General features: G+C 38.9%; 1 protein-coding gene across 1 annotated transcript in view; it reads right to left on the reverse strand.

Moving 5' to 3' along the window:
* Window positions 1-23,587, reverse strand: part of FRAS1 (Fraser extracellular matrix complex subunit 1) — a 273,045-nt gene that overhangs the window by 235,484 nt on the left and 13,974 nt on the right. Inside the window, exons 4-9 of the mRNA XM_029951708.1 lie at window positions 20,477-20,636; window positions 17,453-17,586; window positions 7,282-7,365; window positions 5,279-5,380; window positions 4,895-5,086; window positions 140-229 (exon numbers count right to left, since the gene is read on the reverse strand). Of these exons, the coding sequence (XP_029807568.1) occupies window positions 140-229; window positions 4,895-5,086; window positions 5,279-5,380; window positions 7,282-7,365; window positions 17,453-17,586; window positions 20,477-20,636 (762 nt within the window). The remainder of the gene's footprint in view (window positions 1-139; window positions 230-4,894; window positions 5,087-5,278; window positions 5,381-7,281; window positions 7,366-17,452; window positions 17,587-20,476; window positions 20,637-23,587) is intronic.

Below are 23,587 nucleotides of genomic sequence, written 5' to 3' on the forward strand. Positions count from 1 at the left end.
TCTCTAGGACCTGGCACAGAGTAGGTATATAATCACATTTGTTGAACAAATGAATGGGTAAAAGATATGAGAAGGTAATGCCCCTTCATTAACTAATTTTGAATTATTAATAGTCTTCAGTTATTAGTCTGATACTCACAAATTCTACATTTTCTTCATAGACACAATAACCATTCCTTGAAATACATTCAGGGCAGCATTTTCCATCTAAGTGAATTAATTCTTCACCCTGTAGAAGGATTGCAGAGGCACATATCAAATTACCATCTCTAGGTAGCAGTGCTAAATTGCAAAACAGCTGGATTTCCTGACTGGAATGAAAAACCTTAGCGCATCCTTTGTTTTGGCCCACTGCGTATTCCATCTCCCCCTGTTAGCTTTCTATGGAAAATCTAGGCAATACAGCTCACCCCTTCAAGTGTTTTTTATTCCAGTTCTGGAATGCTTGTGTACTGATCCTTCCATTGTTTCCCACCCATGACCAGGAGCTCCCATGAATAAGAATGACCAAGATTGCGGCATCTGGGTAGCTTAGTTGATTAGGCGCCCAACTCTAGATTTTGGCTCAAGTCATCATCTTGTGTGGCTGGTGAGATAGAGCCTCACATCAGGCTCTGTGCTTGGGATTCTTTCTCTCTCCTTTTCTCTCTGCCCCTCTGCCCTCCCCAACTCGTGCTTCTCTCTCTCTTTCTCTCAATCTCTCTCTCTTTCTTTCTCTCTCAATCTCAAAGTAAATAAACATTAAAAAAAAAAGAATGGCCAAATTAATTGTGGTACTGTTGGAAAGTTATGAACATAAAAGGATCAGGCTATCTCAAATATACAAGGTTTGAACTTGTGATTTGGTTTCATTAACAGTGCTCAAATCAAACCAACATTTTTCCTTGAATACGAAATCAGATACATCCCTTTATGCACAGATGTAGTCTCAAGCATAAATTAAACAGTAGAAAACTAATTTTTACTCAGTATTCTGAAGCTGTTATCCAACTCACATAATCACTATTTTTTAAATTAATTATAAGAGGAAGGAAAAAAGTCACATCAAGAAGGTAGATTTTTAACTTTCAAAGTCTTACCATTTTACTGTCCCCCTATTAATAATTTCATTATTTTTATTCTTATTATAAAATAACAAATGCTTACTAAAAAATTAAACAATTATAAATTCTATAACTTAGAAAGTATAATTCCACTGCTATCTACCTTCCAGAGAATCTGCTGTTAAAGATATGATCTCTGTTTACAATTTTTCATATGCATATAGTAACATCTAATATCTATAGGCTAAAGAATATTCTTTAAACCACTTTCCACTTTCTAAAGATATATCTACTGTCTAAAGAATGGTGATGTTTCTTTAAATCAAAACATTATTTAATTTGGGATCTACATTACATTTAAAGTGCAGAAACCATGTTAGGTAAAAACTGAATAACGTAAAATTGCACAAACAGAATAATCACAATGATATTTTATGTTTAAAAATACTGTGCACTACTAAATATATAAAATAAAAGCAGCAGTTGTCTATGTAGCATTATTGATGGATTTTAAAGTCTCTTTTCTACTTTTCTTGAATTGTCAATGTGTAAAATGAATATGTATTATTTTAATGAAAGAAAAGATACACTTTTAAAAGAAATACAAAAATACATGAATGATTGTAACTTTTTATAGTGCCTCAAAACTGATTTCAAAAAGAAAGGAGTTATATAGATCACTGTCCATCAAAATGTAATGCCCATCAGAGACCAAGGGAGAGCAGTGGATGCTATAGTGTGCGGGCGTATTTACATATAAATTGTTTTGCAGAAATGTGACAAATCAGCTAGTAGTGAAAGAGTAACCCAGAAACAGTGAAATTTGCTTTCAAGGCATATAAAGGGGTTTATATGCATGTAATCTAAGTTGCTTAAAACAATGTTTTAAAACCAGACAGAATATGTGTACTTCTATTAAAGAAAACGTGCGAGCAATTCTTGAGTGCCCACTCCAGGCATACAGACAAAACTGAAAATGGAGCCCACGTCATCCCAGGAGGGCAAGGAAGGTAGCTGTTCTGAGTCTTCAAACACTACTGTAAATAACAGCAAGCCTTGCCGCTGGGGAGCAAGGATTCAGTTTTGGTGAGGTAGGAGTTCTAAATAGATTTGCTATTTATAGAAGAAGCCCAAACTGCATCAGTTCACGGCGGGAAGCGCTGGCTCCAATTAGCACTGGACTTTTGCTTTGAGAAAAATTGCTTTGAGAAACAAAACTAATTCTTTTCTTTTTAAGAGGATTCTGCTGCATAGACCAGATGGAATCTGCTAACCCCGCCCCACTGAATCACACCAGACAAAAGAGTGTGTGATTCCACTTGCTTGCCCATTGGAAAAGGAAACACTCTTTTAAGGGAATTTTCCTCCAATGGAGAAGGGAATGGCATGTCACACTTACGGTATGCCTACCCGCTTCTGTACATTTTGCTAGAAACTTCAATCCTACCTCCCACACACTACCACCATTTTATGCCTCATATGCGAATGCTAAGTCCTTTAAAAAAAAAAGTAATTTGACTTCTTCTGAATTCATGTTCATAGATAACACCAAATATAGAAAAAAGGAGAATCATCATACTATGCTATTTTACTATTGATTTATTTGTGTTTCAATGTCTAGGGATTTGGTTACATCAAAATCAAAGGTTTTTTGTTTTTTTAACAAAGAAAAACTGTGTGCTAATTTCCATGCTACTCAGAATACTGCTATTGATAGCCAATGTGATAATTATTACAATGGTGAAGCTGCAGAATTCTATCTCTTCTTCCAGAAGTTGACTTTTCTGCATCTTTGTGGATGGACATATACTTAGACTTAAACCACCCTTGGGATCCAGGATTAGAAACCAAATGACCTTGGTATTCTAGAAAAGGCAAAAAATGGGGTGGAACTGAATAAAAATAACAATAGCATATTTTCACACTCCCCTTGCAGATAGTCATTTTCTCCAGATGCTCCTAATGCATTTAATTCATATTTCCATAATCACTGGTACCATACATATATGATTTCTGTTTATGTATCTGACTTCCCCCAAAGCCTAGAAACTCTTGAGATTAGAATGCTACTTATTCCTCTTTTTTATCTCCAAGTTAAGCAGAAGTTAGAAAGTTTGTACTCCAGGCGTTCACAGGGTCATTAACCAGTGCGATTTACAGAAATCATGGCACAGAAAGAAGGAAGGCTAAGGGATATTTATGGTAAGATTCAATTTTGGTTAAAATTTCACTTCTGGTAGTGTTTCCAGTTTAGAACCCAGTGCCTTAAACCACATTTGGAAACACAGAGATCACCTGGAAGACACTAGTTTAGTTGACTAAAGACCTGGAGAAATGAGATAAAGGCATTGGACGTCCTCAGTTCATGAGGTGGGGTGGGAGGGTGAGAACTGGGAGGAGATGAGGTTGTGCTGTGGGGGTGACTGGAGGGTAGCCGAGGCCCTCCGCACTTACCTCAGCAGTCGCTCCCCATGTTTTCTAAGAACAACCAAGACGACCTGGCATACGGTGTCACTGGTAGGTGTTATGGAGGATAGCAGGCACTTGGAAATTCGTTACCATTGGAGATAGTGAGTCAAATTATTTTCTGTGATTGCGACTCTTTGTCAGACCTAACTGGAAATAGGTGGCTAGAGGACCCACCCCCCCAGAACCACCTCTCCCACATTGTCCACAAACACTGGGATATTATTAGGCAAACTGAAACCTTAGAAAATAACCCTGCCTCCTCTAGGCAGACTGCTGAGGCCAGGAAGCCCAGCCTCAGCCTGAGACAGAGGGAGAAAGAAAAGGGCCCTGACTAGGATTTTTCTCATCTTCATCCAACCATTCTGACTCCCCTGACATCAAGAAGGAAAAGAAATGAAAAGGCGTGTGGGGGGGAAATAAATCTGTAATAGCAAGACCCTCTTTACCTAAATATGTTTCAGCTCTGCCAAGACTTAGAAGTAGGAGGCAAAATGAAAAATCACCCTGTCATTGACAGCCCTGTTTGAAAGGTTGTTCCTCCTCAGGCTCAGTGCTAAGAGGAGCTGAGATGTGGGGGAGAAGAAATAGAAAGAAAAATGCCTTCACAGACATCCAGTGCTTCAGATCTTCTGAGTTTCCCTCATCTACTCAAGTTCACAACCCTCCGGGAAATTGGTGGGGCGGATGGGAGCGGTGAGGGAGAAGCAGACAACTTTAAAAGCAATTTGTTTTGCAACGGGTCAAAATTGAGTTCAAAGAGGAAAACAAAAAGGCAATTTTCCTACAATATACATCTATAGTCCAAACAGAGCCTGCTTTGTTAGAAGCTTCTAGAAATTCTGCAGACAGTAAAAGTCAACAGAGGTCAACTGAGTTAATTATTTATGAGGTGCTCCTCCTCTCTTTAAAACAAAAACAAAAACATTTCATTTTCTTTCCTGATCCACAGAAGCAGCCTGTAGGTGCTGGCTCTCCTTTCTGCTAAATGCTGCCAGTGGGGCCTGCAACAGAAGCTAGGCCCCGGCAGCACCTGCGGACTTCTGCTCCCAACCATAGCAAGCTGGGCGGCCACCAGCCATGAGGTCCAGCTGCCCTGACTGATAGGCTAATGTCCCATATCATGTCCTTCCCTTTCATGTCTCTGGCTCAGGGCTTCCAATCTGACCAGATGCACTGAGAACTAAAAACTCCAGGGACTGTTCCAAGCTAGTCTGAACAAATAGTGACATTTATTTTACACCACAGAATCTTTGTGCTGAAAGTTTCTGTGAAATGTGAGTGGCTGTCGCCTTTGCTGCCAAAACATAAGGAACAGGTGAGGGGCCCCCTATCTCATTGTAGAGAATTGTTACAGTCCAAGTGAAAATGCCTTCGCTGCTTACCAGGGCGCACTCCACTTTGGCACACTCTCCAGTCTGGCAGGTCACTTGGCCGTGGTCACACATGCAGAACTCGCAGGTTGAGCCCTTCCACATTTCATCCTGGTACCGCACAATCCCATTGTGCGAGCAGCTTCCGGCAGGAGACACACATTCCTCACAGCATTCCCCATGGCGCTGAGCCCTTCTCTGACCCTGAAGAAACAAAGATGGCGGGTAAAGGGCAGTGTCCTTGGCCTGACCTAACCCAGTGAAGGCAAGTTACCCTCTACCTCAGCCCTCCTTTCTAGGAAGCAGATCTTTCATATCTTTATCTGGACTAAGAAATGCATTTCTTTAATGACCCAGAATAAGGTTTTAAAAATGAAGCTACACTCTGTCAAATACCTTGGCACATCTCAGTGGGGGGCAGGCCTGTTTGTGGCACCGGGTCTCACCCTGGTCACATACACACGTGGTGCAGGCGTTCTCATTCCACTGCTCACCGTGCTAAGGAAAGAAAGAACAAAGTGGAAAATCAAATGTCATGTATATCAAATAGAAACACAGGTGCATAAGACACACAATTTTATTACAATTTTTCATTGAGCCACATTGAACGTACTCATAAGAAATGATATTATTTAGGCAGCAACGACCTCTAAGAAAAAAAGTCAATAAATGTCCAAAGGGAACTTTGCATTTATTTTTATTCAACTATATTCATTCTACAAATGTGTTGAGGACCTCCTCCATGCCAGGCCCAAAGAGGCTCTGGAGCATCAAAATTCATAAAAAGACCCTGTTTGCTGCCTAGTCAGCGGCCATTCTATAGCTCCTCTTCTTTTCCAGGAGACCCAGTAACCACTGCCAGAGACTCACTCTCCAAGCTTCCCTTGCAGTTAGACAAGGGCATTGTCCCAATCCTAACTGAGGAGACCTCTGAGGAAGTTTGCTAGAGCAGTGGAGGCCAAAGAAAAGACTCTTCTCTCCCATAAAAAAAGAAAAGTCATCCCTTTTCCTCACCAGCCTTTAGTAATGATTATATGTGGATAAGCTGCTTAACCTTGAGGAAGCCATCTTGGGGACATGAGGGGACAAGACAGAAAGCAAATGACAACGGGCTATAAATGGTAGGGTGGAAAGATCAGTAAAGAGCTTAGGGGTAACTGGATGGTTCAGTCAGTTAGGCATCTGACTTCGGCTCAGGTCATGATCTTGCAGTTTGTAAGTTCTAGCCCTGCATCAGGCTCTCTGCTTTCAGTGCAGAGCCTGCTTGGGATCCTCTCTCACCCTCTCACTCTGTGCCTCCTCTGCTCATGCTCCATCTCTCTTTCTCAAAAATAAATAAACTTTTTTATTTTTTTTAAAGAGCTCAGGTCCGTGAAGACATCATTGTGACCTGAACTGATCAACACTACAACTGCCCTATCTCTACACTTCTTGCTATATGAGATTATTTTATGTTTTCATTTTAGCCACTTTTAGAGGAGTACTTCTGTTACTTGCAACCAAAAACATCACAATAGATATAAAGGCTATCCCTTCCAGGAGAAATTAATCTGACACATATGTGGCTATTGTATTGGACAACAAAGATCTAGTAATACAAAAATCCTTTCCCAATTAGTTATGTTCATTCAGACTGCAAGGGACCCGTCTAGAATTTGTGACACTCATTCCCTAATATTCAGTTCCAGATTCTGAACTGAGAGTCATAATTCCAATTTCTACTTAGCTTTCCATAGAATGGCTGGCAAACAAGGAAGTAGTCAGGCTAATTGTTTATATGTTCTTTGCTTTTGAATAATGTAACTTTCTTTTGGCTCAGTAGGGCACTCCTAAGACAACATTCATTCACTCATTTAATTTGTTGAACTCATTTTTATTTGCAGGTAATGTGTGTTAGGCATAATTATCTAGATTGTTCCAATAGTACTTTCAAGTGCGCAGGTTCCACCACCATTAGCTTCTCTCCTTCCTTCCCACTCTCCCCTACTACCCCCATGCTTCCCCACAGTTTAAGGCAGGCAGAAGCTGTCTCTAGATATCAGTACATACAATCTGACCAAAGCAGATAGACATTCCAGGGCCTCCAACCTAAGTGTAAACCGATAGAAACTAATGATAGTCCTTTTTTTCCCTTCGAGACATGTAAACAGTAAGTTCACCAAGGTTCATGAACCAGGTGCTGCCTGCCAGCACATTCCTTTATATTTCTAATCCCCTTCAACTTATTTTTTTCATAAAGGCTTTATACAAAGAGAAGAAAAAAGCTGTTTATGTACTGAATTACTAATCTTGGCAAAGACTCAGACAAGAGGGTGGGGAAGTATAGTGGTTGGAAGGATGAAGGGCATACATGTGAGAACATATGTCCAAACACCTACAAGGGGGACATCAAAGGTTACCTCGTACACTCGGCCAGATGAAGAGCAGGATCGGGAAGAGCACTGTGGGCAACATTTTCCAGGAACTCGGACTACAGTTTCATCCTTACACCCAAAAAAGGAATAATCCATCAAAAGGAGAATTAATAAACCAACAACAGTAGGAAAATTTCATTCATAGCCAACTCAATCATGTGCCTCAAGCATCCATAAATAGCAATTTCCTCTCGTTTAGTATTTATTAGTCACCTGGTGCTTTGGTAAGAATTAGCACTTCCAAAGTCAGCATGACTCTTAAAATGTTTGCACATTCCTCAAGTGCTACCCTCTTTTCTAAGAGCAAACAAAAGCACAAATAATAATAATAACAACAATAATTGTACTTAGTGTTTTCAAGCCTGGCTCATTCAGTTAGGCATCTGACTTCAACGCAGGTCATGATCTCACAGTTTGTGAGTTGGAGCCCTGCATCAGGCTCTCTGCTTTTAGCATGGAACCTGCTTGGGATTCTCTCTCACCCTCTCTCTCTATGCCTCTTCTGCTCACACTCCCTCTCTCTCTTTCTCAAAAATAAATAAACATTTTTTTTCTTGAAGAGCTTAGATCCTTGAAGATTATTTTAAGACTTAACATGACCCTAAGTAGTAAATGTTCTTTTCCTTGCTTTACAAACAAGAAAATACCAGAGAGATTATGTTATCTGTCCAAGGTCAAACAACCAACCTGGTAATGACAATAGTTGGAGTGAGACCAGAGCATGGAACCATACAAACACTTAAGGATTATTTACACTCCTGCTGAGTTACTGCTAAACCCAAAATGAAGGTATGGCTCTACTGATAAGTGACTTCATCATTCTTTTACATCTTTATGTGAATCCACAAATTTACATATATGCACTAGAAGGTTCCTTCACATGAAAAAAAATCAATCAATTGTATCCCTAGATATTTGGGAACAAGAGCATAAAAAAGTGGGTGAGCTATTTGGGAATAAGCGCAGAAAAAAGTGGGTGACAGAGAATAAAGGCCCAACGAACTGCTCCCTGCCCACTCCCTACCTTTCACCTCTACCACCCTCACCCCCAGAATGTAATACCATTTGTCTCTGATGCCCCACAAAGAATTTTCACAGGAACTATTCCCTCATTTTTACCAGAGTCAGCTTCTCACTTTGACTTATCACTACAACCTTTTAAATGAGAGTAAGGTAGACAAATTAAAGGCAAGGAAGGAGGGTTAGAATATACCAGGCTTTAAGGACTAAGAACTGGTTTGTCTTACATAGAAGATACTTCCTGAGCAGTTACCTTCACTTACTCTTATAAGAAGCAGAAAACTTTAATTTTTCTTGAACAGTTCCAGTCATACGTCAGTAGTTCTTTAACTCAACTTTACATGATCAGTTAGACTAATGCATTACTACCTAATAGGGATTTATTTCAAATAACTGAATCACTGGAGTTAAAATGACAACTATTTTCAATGCTTTAGGTTATTTTATTTCTTTATTCTTCTATATGAAAAATATCATGATCATTGATGTTTAATAGAGTAGTGAAAATTGGGACACAACATTGAAATCATCAAGCATTTCTGAACCTCAGAACTCTTCAGCTTAATGAAATTTTAGTGAGAAAGTAAAATAACAGTGTATTTAATGTCACACTATTCAGTAATTTTATTGTAGTAAATAAGGGAATTTATATAATGCTTGGTAAATAGGGAATGGATGTCATGATCACAAATCTTGAATCAGCACAGAGTTACTATCAGTCTTTCTTAACCAACATGGACTAGACCCAAGTATAGTAGTAGCAGAGTCAACTCAAGAGCACGGGGGAAGGAATTAGTTGTAGTAAGGTTAATACAAGGAAAATCAAACTTTCTAATTCTTACTGGCAATACTTAATTATTTATTTTATTGACAGAAACAAAATCTTTATTCACCAATCCAGATCAACAAGGGAAGGAAGGAAAAGCATTTGAAGAGAAGATATCCTAGGTTACAAGAAAATTATCTGACTGACAGGTGGTAACTCACCTGGGTTGGTGCTTCATTAGTAAGACTGGACATGCAAGTAAGAAAAATGACAGCAAAGTGGGTCAGAAAACTGGAAAAGATTTTTAACAGTGCATTTTGTTGCTATCATATATCTGTATCCTTTCATCCTGGACTATGTAGATTTGTTCTTCTAAAAGTATAGGCTACACAGGGGCCAGCCAACTATGGACCATGGACCAAATCCAGCCTACCACCTGTTTCCATAAACTTTTATTGGAATGCAGCCACATCCACTCATTTACATATTATCTATAGCTGTCTTTGTGTTACAATGGCTGAGTTGAGTAGCTGTTTCAACTGAATGGCACACAGAGCTGAAAATATTCACTATCTGGCTCTTTACAGAAAAAGTTTGCCAAACCCAGGACTTATATAATACCCTCAGTAAACACAGAAATTGAATACAAAAAAAATATGATTAATGTCATTATAATTTGGGGTAGAACTACCATTAAGGAGATATTTAATTGTGGTTTTCATATTCCTTAAATAAAAATATTTATGATAAAAAAATTTTATGGTGAATTATAGCTAACAGCTCTTGATGAAATATTTTCCCACTGTGATACCTCTGTAGATAGATACAGAAAGAGATAAAAATTTCACTACCAAAAAGTAAAACAGCCAAACTCCTGCCACTGCTATGAGAAAGAACCATTGTGCAGCCTTTCTTTGCTATGTAAACCTAAAGAGATAGAAGAACCACCATTTCCACCTAACTCTCTGCCTTTCTATACCAAACACAACGCACATTCATCCCTCTGGTGTGTGGCCACAACTGTTGGAAGCAGTCAGAATGCCAGCCCTCACCTCTCTCAATATCTTTCTTGCTACATCTACTCAGAGCCCATAAAGTAAAAAAGAAAAGAAAAAAAAAAGAGTGGGAAGTATGTGTGTTGGGGGAGGCAGAGGGAGTGATAAAAAGTAGAGGGATAGGACAATGCCTCACATGAAAAGCATCTGGTCACCAAGAGGGACGAAGAGAGCCTTTGCAGCAGTGCCAACTGGGGATTATAGTTTTTTGTTTCACATATTAAAAGCATAAGAGGGTTGAGCAGTGGAGGTAGGAAAGGATCCAATCTCAGCACAGTAGAGGTATACTCAGTGAAAACCTGCAAGCTCCTCAGACAAGGAGACACATTTCTTAGCATCTGGCTATGGATCCAAGAAGGGGAATTAGCCAGGTGCAAGTCACTTACCCTTGCAGCTTTCAACTCGTGGACATGGACATATTTCTCTTGATCAGGATGAGTAAATAGAAGGCAAGAAACTTGGGAAAAACCCTGAAGAGCAAGCAAAACTAACAATGTTCTGAAGATTCAGAGAAAAAGCAGACTTTTGAAAGCTACACCTACAAGATCTAAAAAAGACTTAAAAGCTATTTTGCAACTTCAGTAAGATGCAGAAAAATGCAGTCATAATTAAATAGAAGCAAGCAGCAATAAAGAAAGAATAAGCATTAGGATAAAATACTAGACGAACCAATGAAAGGAAAATAAGGAAGCATTAAAAGAAAATTAAAATGAAATTGTCAAATTAAAATCAATACTAGAAGTGGTAAATACAAACTCAATACAAACTCAAGAAACTCTTTCCATATGAAGAGGAAAGACACAAAGTGAAAACTGATGAGAGAGAACATGATTGATAATGGGGGGGAGAGCAATCCAAGAATCATCATAACTGTTTCTGGAGAAATATGATTAAATCAAGCCCATAACAGGAGAAAGCATTTCAAAAACTAGAATACAGACTGAAAGGGCTTCACCATATTCCAGGCAATAAGATGAAAAGACACCTCACCTAGAAATATCCTGAAAAATGTTTCAATTACAAAGATAAAGAAACATCCTGCAAGAATCCAACAAAGTAAAACTAGCTGAACACCATGGAATAGAAAGCAGATAGACATCAGACTTTTCTGCCAGGGCACTAAATTTCAGGATTCAGTGGAAAAGAGTTCATAGAATTCGGATGTGAAGAAATTATAATGGCCTTCAATATTTTACCCATCTGATTATCAGGGGCACCTGGGTGGCTCAGTCAATTAAGCATCTGACTTCAGCTCAGGTCATGATCTCACAGTTCATGAATTGAGCTTCATGCTGAGCTCTGTGCTGACAGCTCAGGGCCTGGAGCCTCCTTCAGATTCTGTCTCCCTTTCTCTCTGCCTCTCCCCTGCTTGTGCTCTGTCTGTCTCTCTCTCTCTCTCAAAAATAAACATTAAGGGGCACCGGGGTGGCTCAGTCATTTGAGCGTCTGGCTTCAGCTCAGGTCATGATCTTATGGTTCATGGGTTTGAGCCCCATGTCGAGCTCTGTGCTGACAGCTAGCTCAGAGCCTGGAGCCTATTTCCGATTCTGTGTCTCCCTCTCTCTCTGACCCTCCCCTGCTCACGGTGTCTCTCTCTGTCTCTCAAAAAGAAATAAAAGACATAAAAAAAAACTTAAAAATTTTTTTAAACTAATAATTTTCAAACACTTAATGACTGAGAAGACATATAATCTTCTATTTTTCTTGAAGAAGATCCAAAGATGAAGTTCAACTTACTCAGATTAATCAATATTGCCAATGGGAATATTACAGTATTTAAAAAAAATTTTAGTTATATCAGGAACACCTCTCATCAGATTGAACTGACCATTTTAATGAGCCTACAAAAATGTGGATGGGTCAGGGTTCTGTTCACAAGGTGTCTGGACAAAAGTTGAAAGCAACCAATTTCAGTATAAATTTATATCCCTAAGGGAACAACACTTTGTTTGAACTTTTGGTATTTCTCCTTTTGTCAGAGATGATCACCAACTTCTTTTTTTAGTATAAATTTATTTTTATCTTAAATCCAATTTAGTTAACATATAGTGTAATAATGATTTCAGAAATCAAATTTAGTGATTCATCATTTACGTATAACACCCAATGCTCATCCCAACAAGTGTCCTTCTTAATGCCCATCGTCCATTTAGCCCATTCTCCCACCAAACACCCTGCCGGCAACCCTTAGTTCGTCCTCTGTATTAAAAAATCTCTTATGGTTTGTCTCCCTCTCTGTTTTTATCTTATTTTTGCTTCCATTCCACTATGTTCATCTGTTTTCTTAATTCCAATTTTGAGTGAAATTATATATTTGTCTTTTTATGACTTATTTTGCTTAGCATAATACACTCTAGTTCCATCCATGTTGTTGTAAATGGCAAGATTTCATTCGTTTTGATTGCTGAGTAATATTCCTATACACACACACACACACACACACACACACACACACACGACATCTTCTCTATCCATTCATCAGTCAATGGACATTTGGGCTTTTTCCATACTTTGGCTTTTGTCGATAGTGCTATTATAAACATTGGGGTGCATATGGCCCTTCAAATCAGCACTCCTGTATCCTTTGGATAAATACCTAGTAGTGCAATTGCTAGATTGTAGGGCAGTTCTATTTTTAATTTTTTGTAGAACCTCCGTAATGTTTTCGAGAGTGTCTACTGCACCGGCAGTGCAAAACTGTTCCTCTTTCTTCGCATCCCCACCAACATCTGTAGTTGCCTGAGTTGTTAATGTTAGCCATTCTCAAAGGTGTGAGGTGTTATCTCATTGTGGTTTTGATTTGTATTTTCCTGATAATGAGCAATGTTGAGCATCTTTTCATGTGTCTGGTAGCCATCTGGATGTGTTCTTTGGAAGTGTCTATTCAAGTATTTTGCCCATTTCTTCACTGGATTGGTTATTTGGGTATTGAGTTTGTAAGTTCTTTATCTGATATGCCATTTGCACATGACTGCCTTTTAGTTTTGCTGATTATTTCCTTCTTATGCAGAGGTTTGTTTGTTGTTTTTTTTTTTTTTTTATCTTGATGACATCCCAATAGTTGCTTTTGTTTCTCTTGCCTCTGGAGACAAGTTGAGTAAGAAGTTGCTGGGGCCAAGGTCAAAGAGGATTTTGCCTGCTTTTTCCTCTAGGACTTTGATGGCTTCCATTTAGGTCTTTCATCCATTTTGAGTTTAGTTTTGTGTATGGTATAAGGAAGTAGTCCAGGTTCATTCCTCCGCATATCACTGTCCAGTTTTCCCAACACAATTTGCTGAAGAGACTGTTTTTATTCCATTGGATATTCTATTCTACTTTGTCAAAGATTAGTTGGCCATACATTTGTGGGTCCATTTCTGTGTTCTCCGTTCTATTCCATTGATCTATGTGTTTGTTTTTGTACCAGTACCATACTGTCTTGATGATTACAACTTTGTAATACAGTTTGAAGTCCGGAATTGTGATATTTCTAGCTTTGGTTTTATTTCTCAATCTTTTCATTGAGGGCTGATTCGTGACCCAGTATGTGATCTATTATGGAGAATATTCCATGTGAACTTAAGAAGAATGTGTATTTTGCTGCTTCAGGATGAAATGTTCTGAATGTATCTGTTAAGTCCATCTGGTCCAGTGTGTCCTTCAAGGCCATTGTCTCCTTATTGATTTTCTGCTTAGATGATCTGTCCATTGCTGCAAGTGAGGGGTTGAAGTCCCCTACTATTATCAATGAGTTTCTTTGTTTGTGATTAATTGATTTATATATTTGGATATTGTCACATTGGGGACATAAATGTTTACAACTAGTTAGATCTTGGTGGATAGACCCCTTAATTATGATGTAATGCCCTTCTTCATCTCTTGTTACAGTCTTTATTTTAAAATCTAGTTTTTCTGATATAAGTATGGCCACTCCAACTTTCTTTTGATGACCATTTGCATGAAAGATGTTTCTCCATCCCCTTACATTCAATCTTCAGGTGTCTTTAGGTCTAAAATGAGTCTCTTGTTAGGGCACCTGGGTGGCTTAGTCAGTTAAGCATCTGACTTCAGCTCTAGTCATCATCTCACAATTCATGGGTCTGAACCCCACATCATGCTCTGTGCTGACAGCTCAGAGCATGAAGCCTGCTTTGGATTCTGTATCTCGCTCTCTCTCTTCTCTTCTCCCACTCACAGTATGTGTCTCCTCCTCTCAAAAATAAATATACATTAAAAAGTTTTTTGAAATAGTTTCTTATAAGCAGCATGTAAATGGGTCTTGTTTTCTTATCCATTCTGATACCCTATGTTTTTTTATTGGAGCATTTAGTCCATTTACATTTAGAGTGAGTACAGAAAGATGAATTTAGTGCCATTGGCTGCCTGTAGAGTTGATATTTCTGGTGATCTTTCTTTAGTCCTTTCTAGTCTTTGTTACCTTTGGTTTTTTGTTTTGTTTGTCTTTTCTCCACTCAAAGAGCCCTCCTTAAAGTTTCTTGCAGGGCTGGTTTCGTGGTCACAAACTCTTTAAGTTTTTATTTGTCTAGGAAACTTTATTTCTCCTTCTATTTTTAATGATAGCTTTGCTGTATAAAGAATTCTTGGCTGCATACTTTTCCAGTTCAGCATGTTGAATATATCTTGCCACTCCTTTCTGGCCTGCCAAGTTTCTACGAATAGGTCTGCTGCAAATCTGATCTGTCTTCCTTTATAGGTTAAGGACTTTTTTCCCTTGCTTCTTTCATAATTCTTTCCTTGTTTATGTATTTTGTGAATTTGACTATGATGTGCCTTGTTGATGGTTGCTTTCGTTTAATCTAATGGGGGTTCTCTGGATTATCACCAGCTTCTAAAATATGATTACAACTATGAAACAAAAAAAAACCATATCCACATTTGCCTACAAAAAAAAATTGGAATGAATTACCCAAAAATCTATTGTGGTGTTTTTAAATGGTAGAAATATAGATGATCATTTTCTGCTTTTCTGCCTTTTCTAATCTTTCCTTAGTAAGTACAGATTATTCTTACAATTTAAAAGAAAAAAACTCTTACATTAAAAATCAAATATTTTCTGGAGCTCAAGACCTGGAAATACACTTCTTCTGATGGACTTATATGTTTGTAATTTTAATGAGTTAATGCATATAAAATAGTTGCAATCATGTTCAATGCTGTTAGTGACTATTGTTATTGTGATTATTATCATACATAAATGCTATATATAACTCAACATTTTGGAAGGCCATATAGCATAATGGTTAAAAATATGAGTCAGGTGGGGCACCTGGGAGGCTCAGTTGGTTGAGCATCCATCTTCGACTCAGGACCGATGATCTCATGGTTTGTGAGTTTGCGCTCTGTATTGGGCTCACTGTGGTTAGCACAGAGCCTACTTCATATTCTCTGTCCCCCTCTCTCACTGCCCCTCCACCACTCATCCTTACACACACACTCTCTCTCTCTCTCTCTCTCTCTCTCTCTCTCTTTCTCTCAAAAACAAATAAACATTTAAAAAAAATATGAGTTGGGTGTGGTCTGCTGAGTTTATGCTGCAGAATTACCTAGGTTAGAAGCACTGATACTTCCTAACTGTGGTACCTTACTCAAATCACTTAAACTCTTCATATCTCAGTTTTATCCACCAGCAAGTGGGGATGATAATAATCGTTCCTACTTAATAGGATTGTTATGAGAATTACAAAGCTCTTAAAATTAATGACTGGCACATAATAAATGCCAAAAATGTGGTGATGGTGAGGATGATGATGATTGGTAGATGGTAGACAGTGGTGATGATGTTTCCATCAAAAGCCTAAATTTTATAATGCCCCTTTATATCATCAGAACATCTAATATTTAATAATGATATTAAGTCTAGAAAAATATTTCTAAATAATCTGAGTGTTGTTTTCCTAAAATATGTGATGGCAAAAATATAAACTTAATGATGCAAGAGTGATTAAAATCAATCTATTTTTAAGACTTCAGAATGCTTGAATATCAACTAGCTGTCTCAATTTTATGCTACCAATTTCATCTTTTTAAATTAGTTATGTATATCAATGCAAACTATATGTGAGTGCAGTGTTTGAAGCTAGAGTTTGTATTTAATGTTTTTAAAAATGGGCACTAGCATTTTCAGTTATTCCAGTATCTACCCCCCTAACATGCAGTCCATTAAAGTTTCAAAGATGTACAGCAGAAGGCTCACAATGTGGTGTTTCCTCCATGCCTCTTCCCACTTTCCTTATTGCAATGGTGGCAAACTGCTTAATTACCCTTCATACACAAGGGAACGGAATCCTGGAAAGTGCTAAATCAAAATGCCCCAACAATACAGCGTCTTCTGAATGTGAGATATTGTGCAACTTTACAGAGAAGCTCATTTGTAATCTTAGCACTGGGAGAAGACTCTGTGATGGATTGGGAGATGTGACATGAGCACGGTAGCTGTGGTAGTGTGGGTAATACAATCTAGTCTTTCAGTTAGATACATTTCCCCTTTATTTGGCATTTAGCATTTCTTGTCTAATTGCCTTTTGTCTGCCTTTAAAAATATTGCCCAATTGTCACAATATGCCACGTTATTGATTCTGTTTTATTTGACACAAAGTACTGCTCTGTATCAACTGAATTTTGGCTTCCAGCTTTTCCTTAGATCAAAAATGAGCTATTTTTTGACTGGAGGCAAACTTCTTTTGTGGTTATCTGTCAACTGCCAAGGAACATCCATAGGAGCCTCTGGAAGAGTAAAAAACTATAAAATACCATGTATACCACATTTGTTTGCCATTGATTTTCTCTTCTAAATTTGTGTGAAGAGTCTAATGTTTTGAAAATCAGATGAACTTTAAATGAAGAACAAAATCCCACTATTTTTTAAAGCTCCCCAGAGAAGATCTGAATAACGTGAATCATTATCTTATAAGAATTAAAAAGTGTACATCTGGATAATCATGTTCAAAGACATATATATGTCTTAAAAAGCAAGACTATGCATTGATACACAACACCTGATCATACTACTGACTTTTCCAGTTGTGTAGCTTGACATTTTTGCAACATCTGCAACCGCCTTCTTTGCAGGTACCCACAAGGCTCACTTTCGTTACATAAGATTAGCCTAAATGGCTGGTTATTAGACCTATTTGTAGTTTGTAAGGGTAAAAGAAATGTTTCAGGGGTGATCTCCAAAAATACAAGGAAAACAAAACAGCTTCTTGTTCCTAGTACTTCCAAGGCCTGCCTGACAAACTCAGAAGTTGGGCTCAAACTGCTGAACAGTGAAGTTAATAAGTCTATGAAGGATCCATTTAAAGGCTGTCTTCCTTACCTGGTTGCAAAACAGAGGTTGACATTGAGCTGTGAAGCACTGGACGACCCCGTTTCTGCACACACATTTAGCACACCGACTCAATGGCCAGTCTTCCCCATCCTGGAATACACGGCCTTCATAGGAGCAAGGTTCTGGAAGGTCAGAAAATTAAGAATTACTGAGGGGGATTTCACTTGCTAACCCCAGGGCTGACTGCGTGGGTGTGCCACCAGTGTAGTCAAACAGGGACCTGTGGTTGGGGGGCTCATACTTGGGGATTAAAACTCTGCAATCAGGGCCATCTGGGTGGCTCCGTCAGTTACAAACCTACTCTTGATTTTGGTTCAGGTCAGGATCTCAAGATTTGTGAGTTGGAGCCTCATGTTAGGATTCACGCTGATGGTGTAGAGCCTGCTTGATATTATATATATATGATATAGACAGATATAAATATAGATTTATAGATAGATATAGATATATCTTTCTGCCCCTCCCCTGCTCTCTCTCTCTCTCTGTCTTTCTCAAAATAAATAAACTTTAAAAAAAACCTCAGCTAAGTGAAATTAGTCAATCAGAGAAAGACAAATATCATATGACTTCACTCATACAAAGATTTTAAGATACAAAACACAAGAGCATAAGAGAAAGGAAGAAAAATTCATATAAAAACAGGGAAGAGGACAAAACCTAAGAGGCTCTTAAATATAAAGAAGAAACAGAGGGTTGCTGGAGGGCTTGTGGGGAGGGGGGATGGGCTAAATGGGAAACGGGCTTAAGGAATCTACTCCTGAAATCATTGTTGCACCATGTGCTAACTAACTTGGATGTAAATTATAAAAAGTAAATAAAGAATAAATAAATAAATAAATAAATAAATAAAACTCTGCAGTCACTGTATGGAGTTCATAATGACCTTCTCTCTGAGTTTTGTAAGTGGAGTCTGGTGAGACAATGTAACATGTACTGGGGAGCCTCAGCTGATGCATGGTCCTGCATCCCACTATGTCCTTGCCTTCCTGAGATGGGTTCTCAGCCACTTGCTCCCAAAACCAACTCAGTTGATGTGGAGAACAAAGGCAAAAGAAATGTAAGAAAAAATTAAATTTCCTTTGTAGTCCATTGACAAGTACTTAAGACAGGAAGGGAGACCTTCCTCTAGGAACTCAGGTGCCTTGATCATAATGCTTTTCTAATGGCCAAAGGCAACCTTAGTTGCCTCCAACCTTAGTGCCAACCTCCGGGATCCTGTAAGTCTTCTTAACATATAAAAATCCCTTTAGAATCTTCCTTTACCTCTACCACCCCCAACTAAGATATATGTTAGTAATCATCCTCCAAGCATATGGCCCACTGATATTCATCTGAAGGGCCTGATGACTAAGGTTTTACTAGACAGTAGAAAATGATCCTAACAGCAGCTAGCTCCTCAAAGTCCTGGAAACCTTGCTTCCAAATTCCTTAGAGACTTATGATATTCTTAACCCCCTTCCAATGAAAGTATATAATCAGTCACTACTCACAACCCCAGTGCAGTTCTTTCTGCCCACAGTCCTATCCCTATCTTTAATAAGGCCACATTTTTTGCACCAAAGATGTCTAAAGAATTCTTTCTTGACTATTCACTCCCAGACTCCAACATTTCACATCACTGTGAATGCTGCCATCCTGCACCCACTGCAGGGTCCTGGATGTTGGTGTGAGAGGAGGACATATGCCCTAAGCACCAAGTAGCAGGATGGAGCCCAGGGTGCCTGTGGGGTCTCCATCTACCCAGCAAGTCTCCCCAAGCCTGAAGGAGTGTGGTATTACATAGCAAATTAAAAACATAACAGTTGAGAAAGACCACAGAAGAAAGACCCACTGCCTTTTGAACAAGGGGCCATGCATTTTTATTTTGCACATAGCAAATTATGAAGCTGGCTCTGACTGATCCTCCAGTCTCTCCAGGCAAAATGCTTCCAATGTCTTTCTCATGGAGGCCAAGAAGAAAGCCTCTTAAAGCACAAGAAAGGATCCCACAAGCTCAGCCAGCCTACTCACCACCCCCAAACTCTGTTGTTCAAGTATTTTCACTTGCAGGGTTATTTGGCCCAAAGCAGCTAGCTGCCAGTCCTTTTCTGGTGGATGACATCTGAAATGTGTGAGGCAAGCATTGTACTTTCATCATTTTCTAAGCATACTTTTTAATCCCTGTAATGGTTCTCCAGAGTAACGGATTGCCAGGAATGGAATAATTGGGGATCAGAAAGAAACCAGCGTTTTTTTTAAAGGAAAAAGGCAAAAATAAGAGTGTCACTTCCAGGTATTATTAAATAAAAGAACAATTTTTGTAATCATATGCCAGGACAAGATATAATGCAGCAATGACAATAATTCATATTTATCGTGAAGTACATACTACTTAGTTATAAAATTGGAAGGGGACATATAGTCCTAAACTGTAGTAGAAGGAGGACTTGGACCACGCATAGATTCCAAGCGAAGGACCCGGAAAAGTGCCGCTGGCTTGCTGAACGGGGTCTCGGTCTCTCGGCAAGCATATTCTCCACAGTGAAGGTGCCATAGAGACAAATGAGTTACCAGCTTCTTGCTCTGTGTGTCTTAGAGAAAGATGTTATGTCATCTCAAAGACCAGCCAGCAGAATTAACGCTAGTGATGCTACATGGAGAAGTGATTTGTTCATTCTTCTCTGCCAAGAGGCAGGAGAAACTACCTTGGCCCTTAGGGAATCACATCAGAGAATCTCGTCCCTCCTCCCTTTCTTTCTCGAGAGCTGCAGACGTGGAGGGATGCGTCTGGCCAGCACAAACTAAATAAATCAGAAATTTGCAGAATCCCAAATTTGGAATGGAACTTTAAGATCTGTTCCAAACTCACTCTCTGCAACATTTCTTCTGCTAAGTGCAAGGCTCCAACTTGGTTCCAGGAAAGAACCAGGTTAGGGATCTTTGAGCCACAATGAGCAAGAAAGAGAAAAGTTGGGATGTCACCAGATAAATCTCAAAGGCAAAGAGGGCCTCTTTCTAGAAGTTCATACTCACTCCCAGGGCCCACACAGACTGGGCAGCAGCTCCCTTCGGGGATGAATTCCAGCTCCTGCTGTGCACACGACAGCGGCGGGCATGGCTGGGGCGTGCATCGGACTTCCCCATGTGTACAAGAGCATAGGCTGCACGGGGAGGAGGCCCACTCTGTCCCATGCTACAGGTTAGGGGAAAAAAAGAAACAGAAGGTTATTGTCAGAATTTAGCTTTCATTTGACCAGACAGAAGCAAACGTCTTACACAAACAAAGGATGGTGCTCAGGAGAGGGGGAGGAAGGCTCTAGGCTTACAATGTTAAGCCCAGGATTTACAATGTTCCAAGTCAGAGACCAATTAAAAACCTGAATTTTCTTTTCTTCTCCCTAAGATTTATATTTGAAAATTTCAGAAAGACACACACACACAAATAAAAGGTATCCTAGCCCCAGTCATTTAAAAAATTCTACAAAGCCTAAAGTAAAATATACTCACATACACATACATGTATTTACTGAATTCTTTATGATGGCCATATTGTTTTCAATAGCTCTCAGTCTGGTCCTCTTTCTCTCTCTTTCTTTCTCTTTTTTTGCCTTTACTTTTTTAAAAATCCTGATTAGTTCCCATATTCCTCTTTTCCTATCCTTTCTCCTCTCCATCTCCCTCTGTTTCTCCTGCTCCAATGATCGTTAGGTCCTGGGGAAATACGACAGCCAGCAGGAGGCATCTGCTCCAGCCAGTTCTCCCACAAACCAGAGCCAACTCCGAGCCCATCTACACACACAGAACGCTGCTAATCCACTTCAGGTTGGGATATGATGCTCCCAAAGCTAGCACTGTATCGATGATCTAACAGATCCATGTTTTGAGTTCTATGACTTACTGAGTCCCAAAAATATTTAAATGAGGCACCCTCAGATGTGATGCAGGATGAAAGGGGGGTGAACGCTGAATGTAAAAAGCTACAAATATGCTAATTGCTTGGGGAGTAACTGTCAAAATATCTACCTTCTCTGTGCCAGAATGGAATAATGGTAGCTTTTACAAGATGGGGGTGGGTAGGAATGAGCTTAATGAGTGAAAATTTCCTCCTATAACATTTTCTTAAATATTGGAAACTGCTTTCCTTTGCCTCTATTAAATGCAGCATCTGATGATAACTGATCGAGCACACATCATGTATAGATTTCTACTAAAAACATCACACATTCCAGGTGTTCAATCACCTAAATATAATCTGGGGATTACAACTGTGTGACTGAGAAGCATAGAAAATAAATGTCCTCTTGCTTCTCCTCAGGCCAGCATCCAGAACAGTTATTCAGCATTCCCAAACACAAAAGAACTCTGTCTTACCTAAACAAGTCAGTACCCCTTTGTTCTGCAAATTATAGCCAGCTTGCAAGTAAGCCACGTCTGACATTACTATAATCTCTGCTATTATTATAATCATAGTAATAAGTAGTCATGGTCATCCAATCATTTGGGAACCAAGTCCTCACCTTACTATCATGAAGATTGCTTTCTTTTAGGTGGACCTATTGGAGCACAAGAGAATAATAATGCAAGCGTGCACTGAGTCCCATAGATGAACCAGGTGTTTCCTTGGAAGCTCGCAACTCAGCCCTCCCTGCCTTGGGAATTGTGAGTGAGTGACTTAATCTTTCTAAATCTCAGCTTTCTGGTCTGAAAAACTGAAATGGTATGACACTATCCCCTTCACTGGGTTATTATAAGGATTACATGAAGTAGTTTTTTTTAAGAGCAAGCAAGGGGGGAGGGGTGCAGGTAGAGGATGCTCAATCCTCTCCCCTTTTTCCACTGTGTTGAGTTCATGGCCTTTCTCCTCCTTTTCACACGCATGTGCCAACTGTGACTGTAAAAATGGACATAAATGTCAAGACCAAGTCCTCTACCACCAATTTTTATTTCTGCTATAATTAAATATAAAATTTCAAATTTAGTACAGCATATAAGTGGGCAAGTCCACAACTTGCTAATAAACTATTGACTAATAAAAGATAAGGGACAAGTGACCTTTAAACTTTGAAAAGCTTAAGCAGAAAAAGCAAAGAAAGAAACTGTAAGAGAAAATCGAATAGATTCTAATGAGTTAAATTTTTAATTTTTTAATTTTGTTTATTTTTGAAAGAGAGAGAGAGCACACACAAGTGGGGGGGGTGTTGGGGGGTAGGGATGGGCAGAGAGAGGGGAGACACAGAATCCAAAGCAAGATCCAAGCTACGAGCTGTCAGCACAGGGACCATTGCAGGCTTTGAACCCACGAACTGTGAGATCATGACCTGAGCCAAAGTTGGACACTGAACCAAGTAAGCCACCCAGTCGCCCCTTTAATGAGTTAAAATTTTTAAAGTCTGTCAAAAATACCTTACAAATAAAATCAAAAGGCAAATGACAAATTGATAAAAACTACAAATTATATCAACATTTATAAGCAATAAGAAAAAAACAGAAAAAACAAGCTTATAGAATATTTAATGCTATAAATTGCAAGTAAATATTAATTAAAATAAAACTGGATAATACTTCCTAATATCGGATATGGGAAGAGTTTAAAATTCATAGTAGTGTTGGCGCAGCAGCCATGGGATGGTGTTTTCTCCTTCACAGAGCCTTCCTCACCGCAGCACCTGGGGTACTCGGCCAAGCGGGCCTACCCAGTAATCACACCTGGCGAGAGGTTGCACAAGCTGTGATATCCCCCCTGGATTTCTCATTAGACACAGACAATTTAAAATTGAATTTTAATGACCACAGATGTCACAACTTCAATAAGCAAAATCTTTAGATGTTTGACCTACTAATTTCACTTTTAAGAAGTTATCTGAAGAAAATGATCAATGATACACAAAAAAGTTTAAATACTAGGAAGTCCATTTCATTAAGAAGTCATCTGAGGAAAATAATCAATGATGCACGAAATGTTTCAATATAAGGAATTCCACTTCATTGTTCTTTATATAGCAAAATTGGAAATATTATAATGAAAACTAGAAGCTACCCAAATCCCTAATGATAGGAAATCATGTTCTCCAAGGGTGTACCTGGGAACTGTACACGACATGTTATATTAAAAAGTCAGAACCCAGAAGAATTACAATTACATAA

This window comes from Suricata suricatta, chromosome 1 (genome assembly GCF_006229205.1).
Source record: "Suricata suricatta isolate VVHF042 chromosome 1, meerkat_22Aug2017_6uvM2_HiC, whole genome shotgun sequence".
NCBI classification, from domain to species: domain Eukaryota; kingdom Metazoa; phylum Chordata; class Mammalia; order Carnivora; family Herpestidae; genus Suricata; species Suricata suricatta.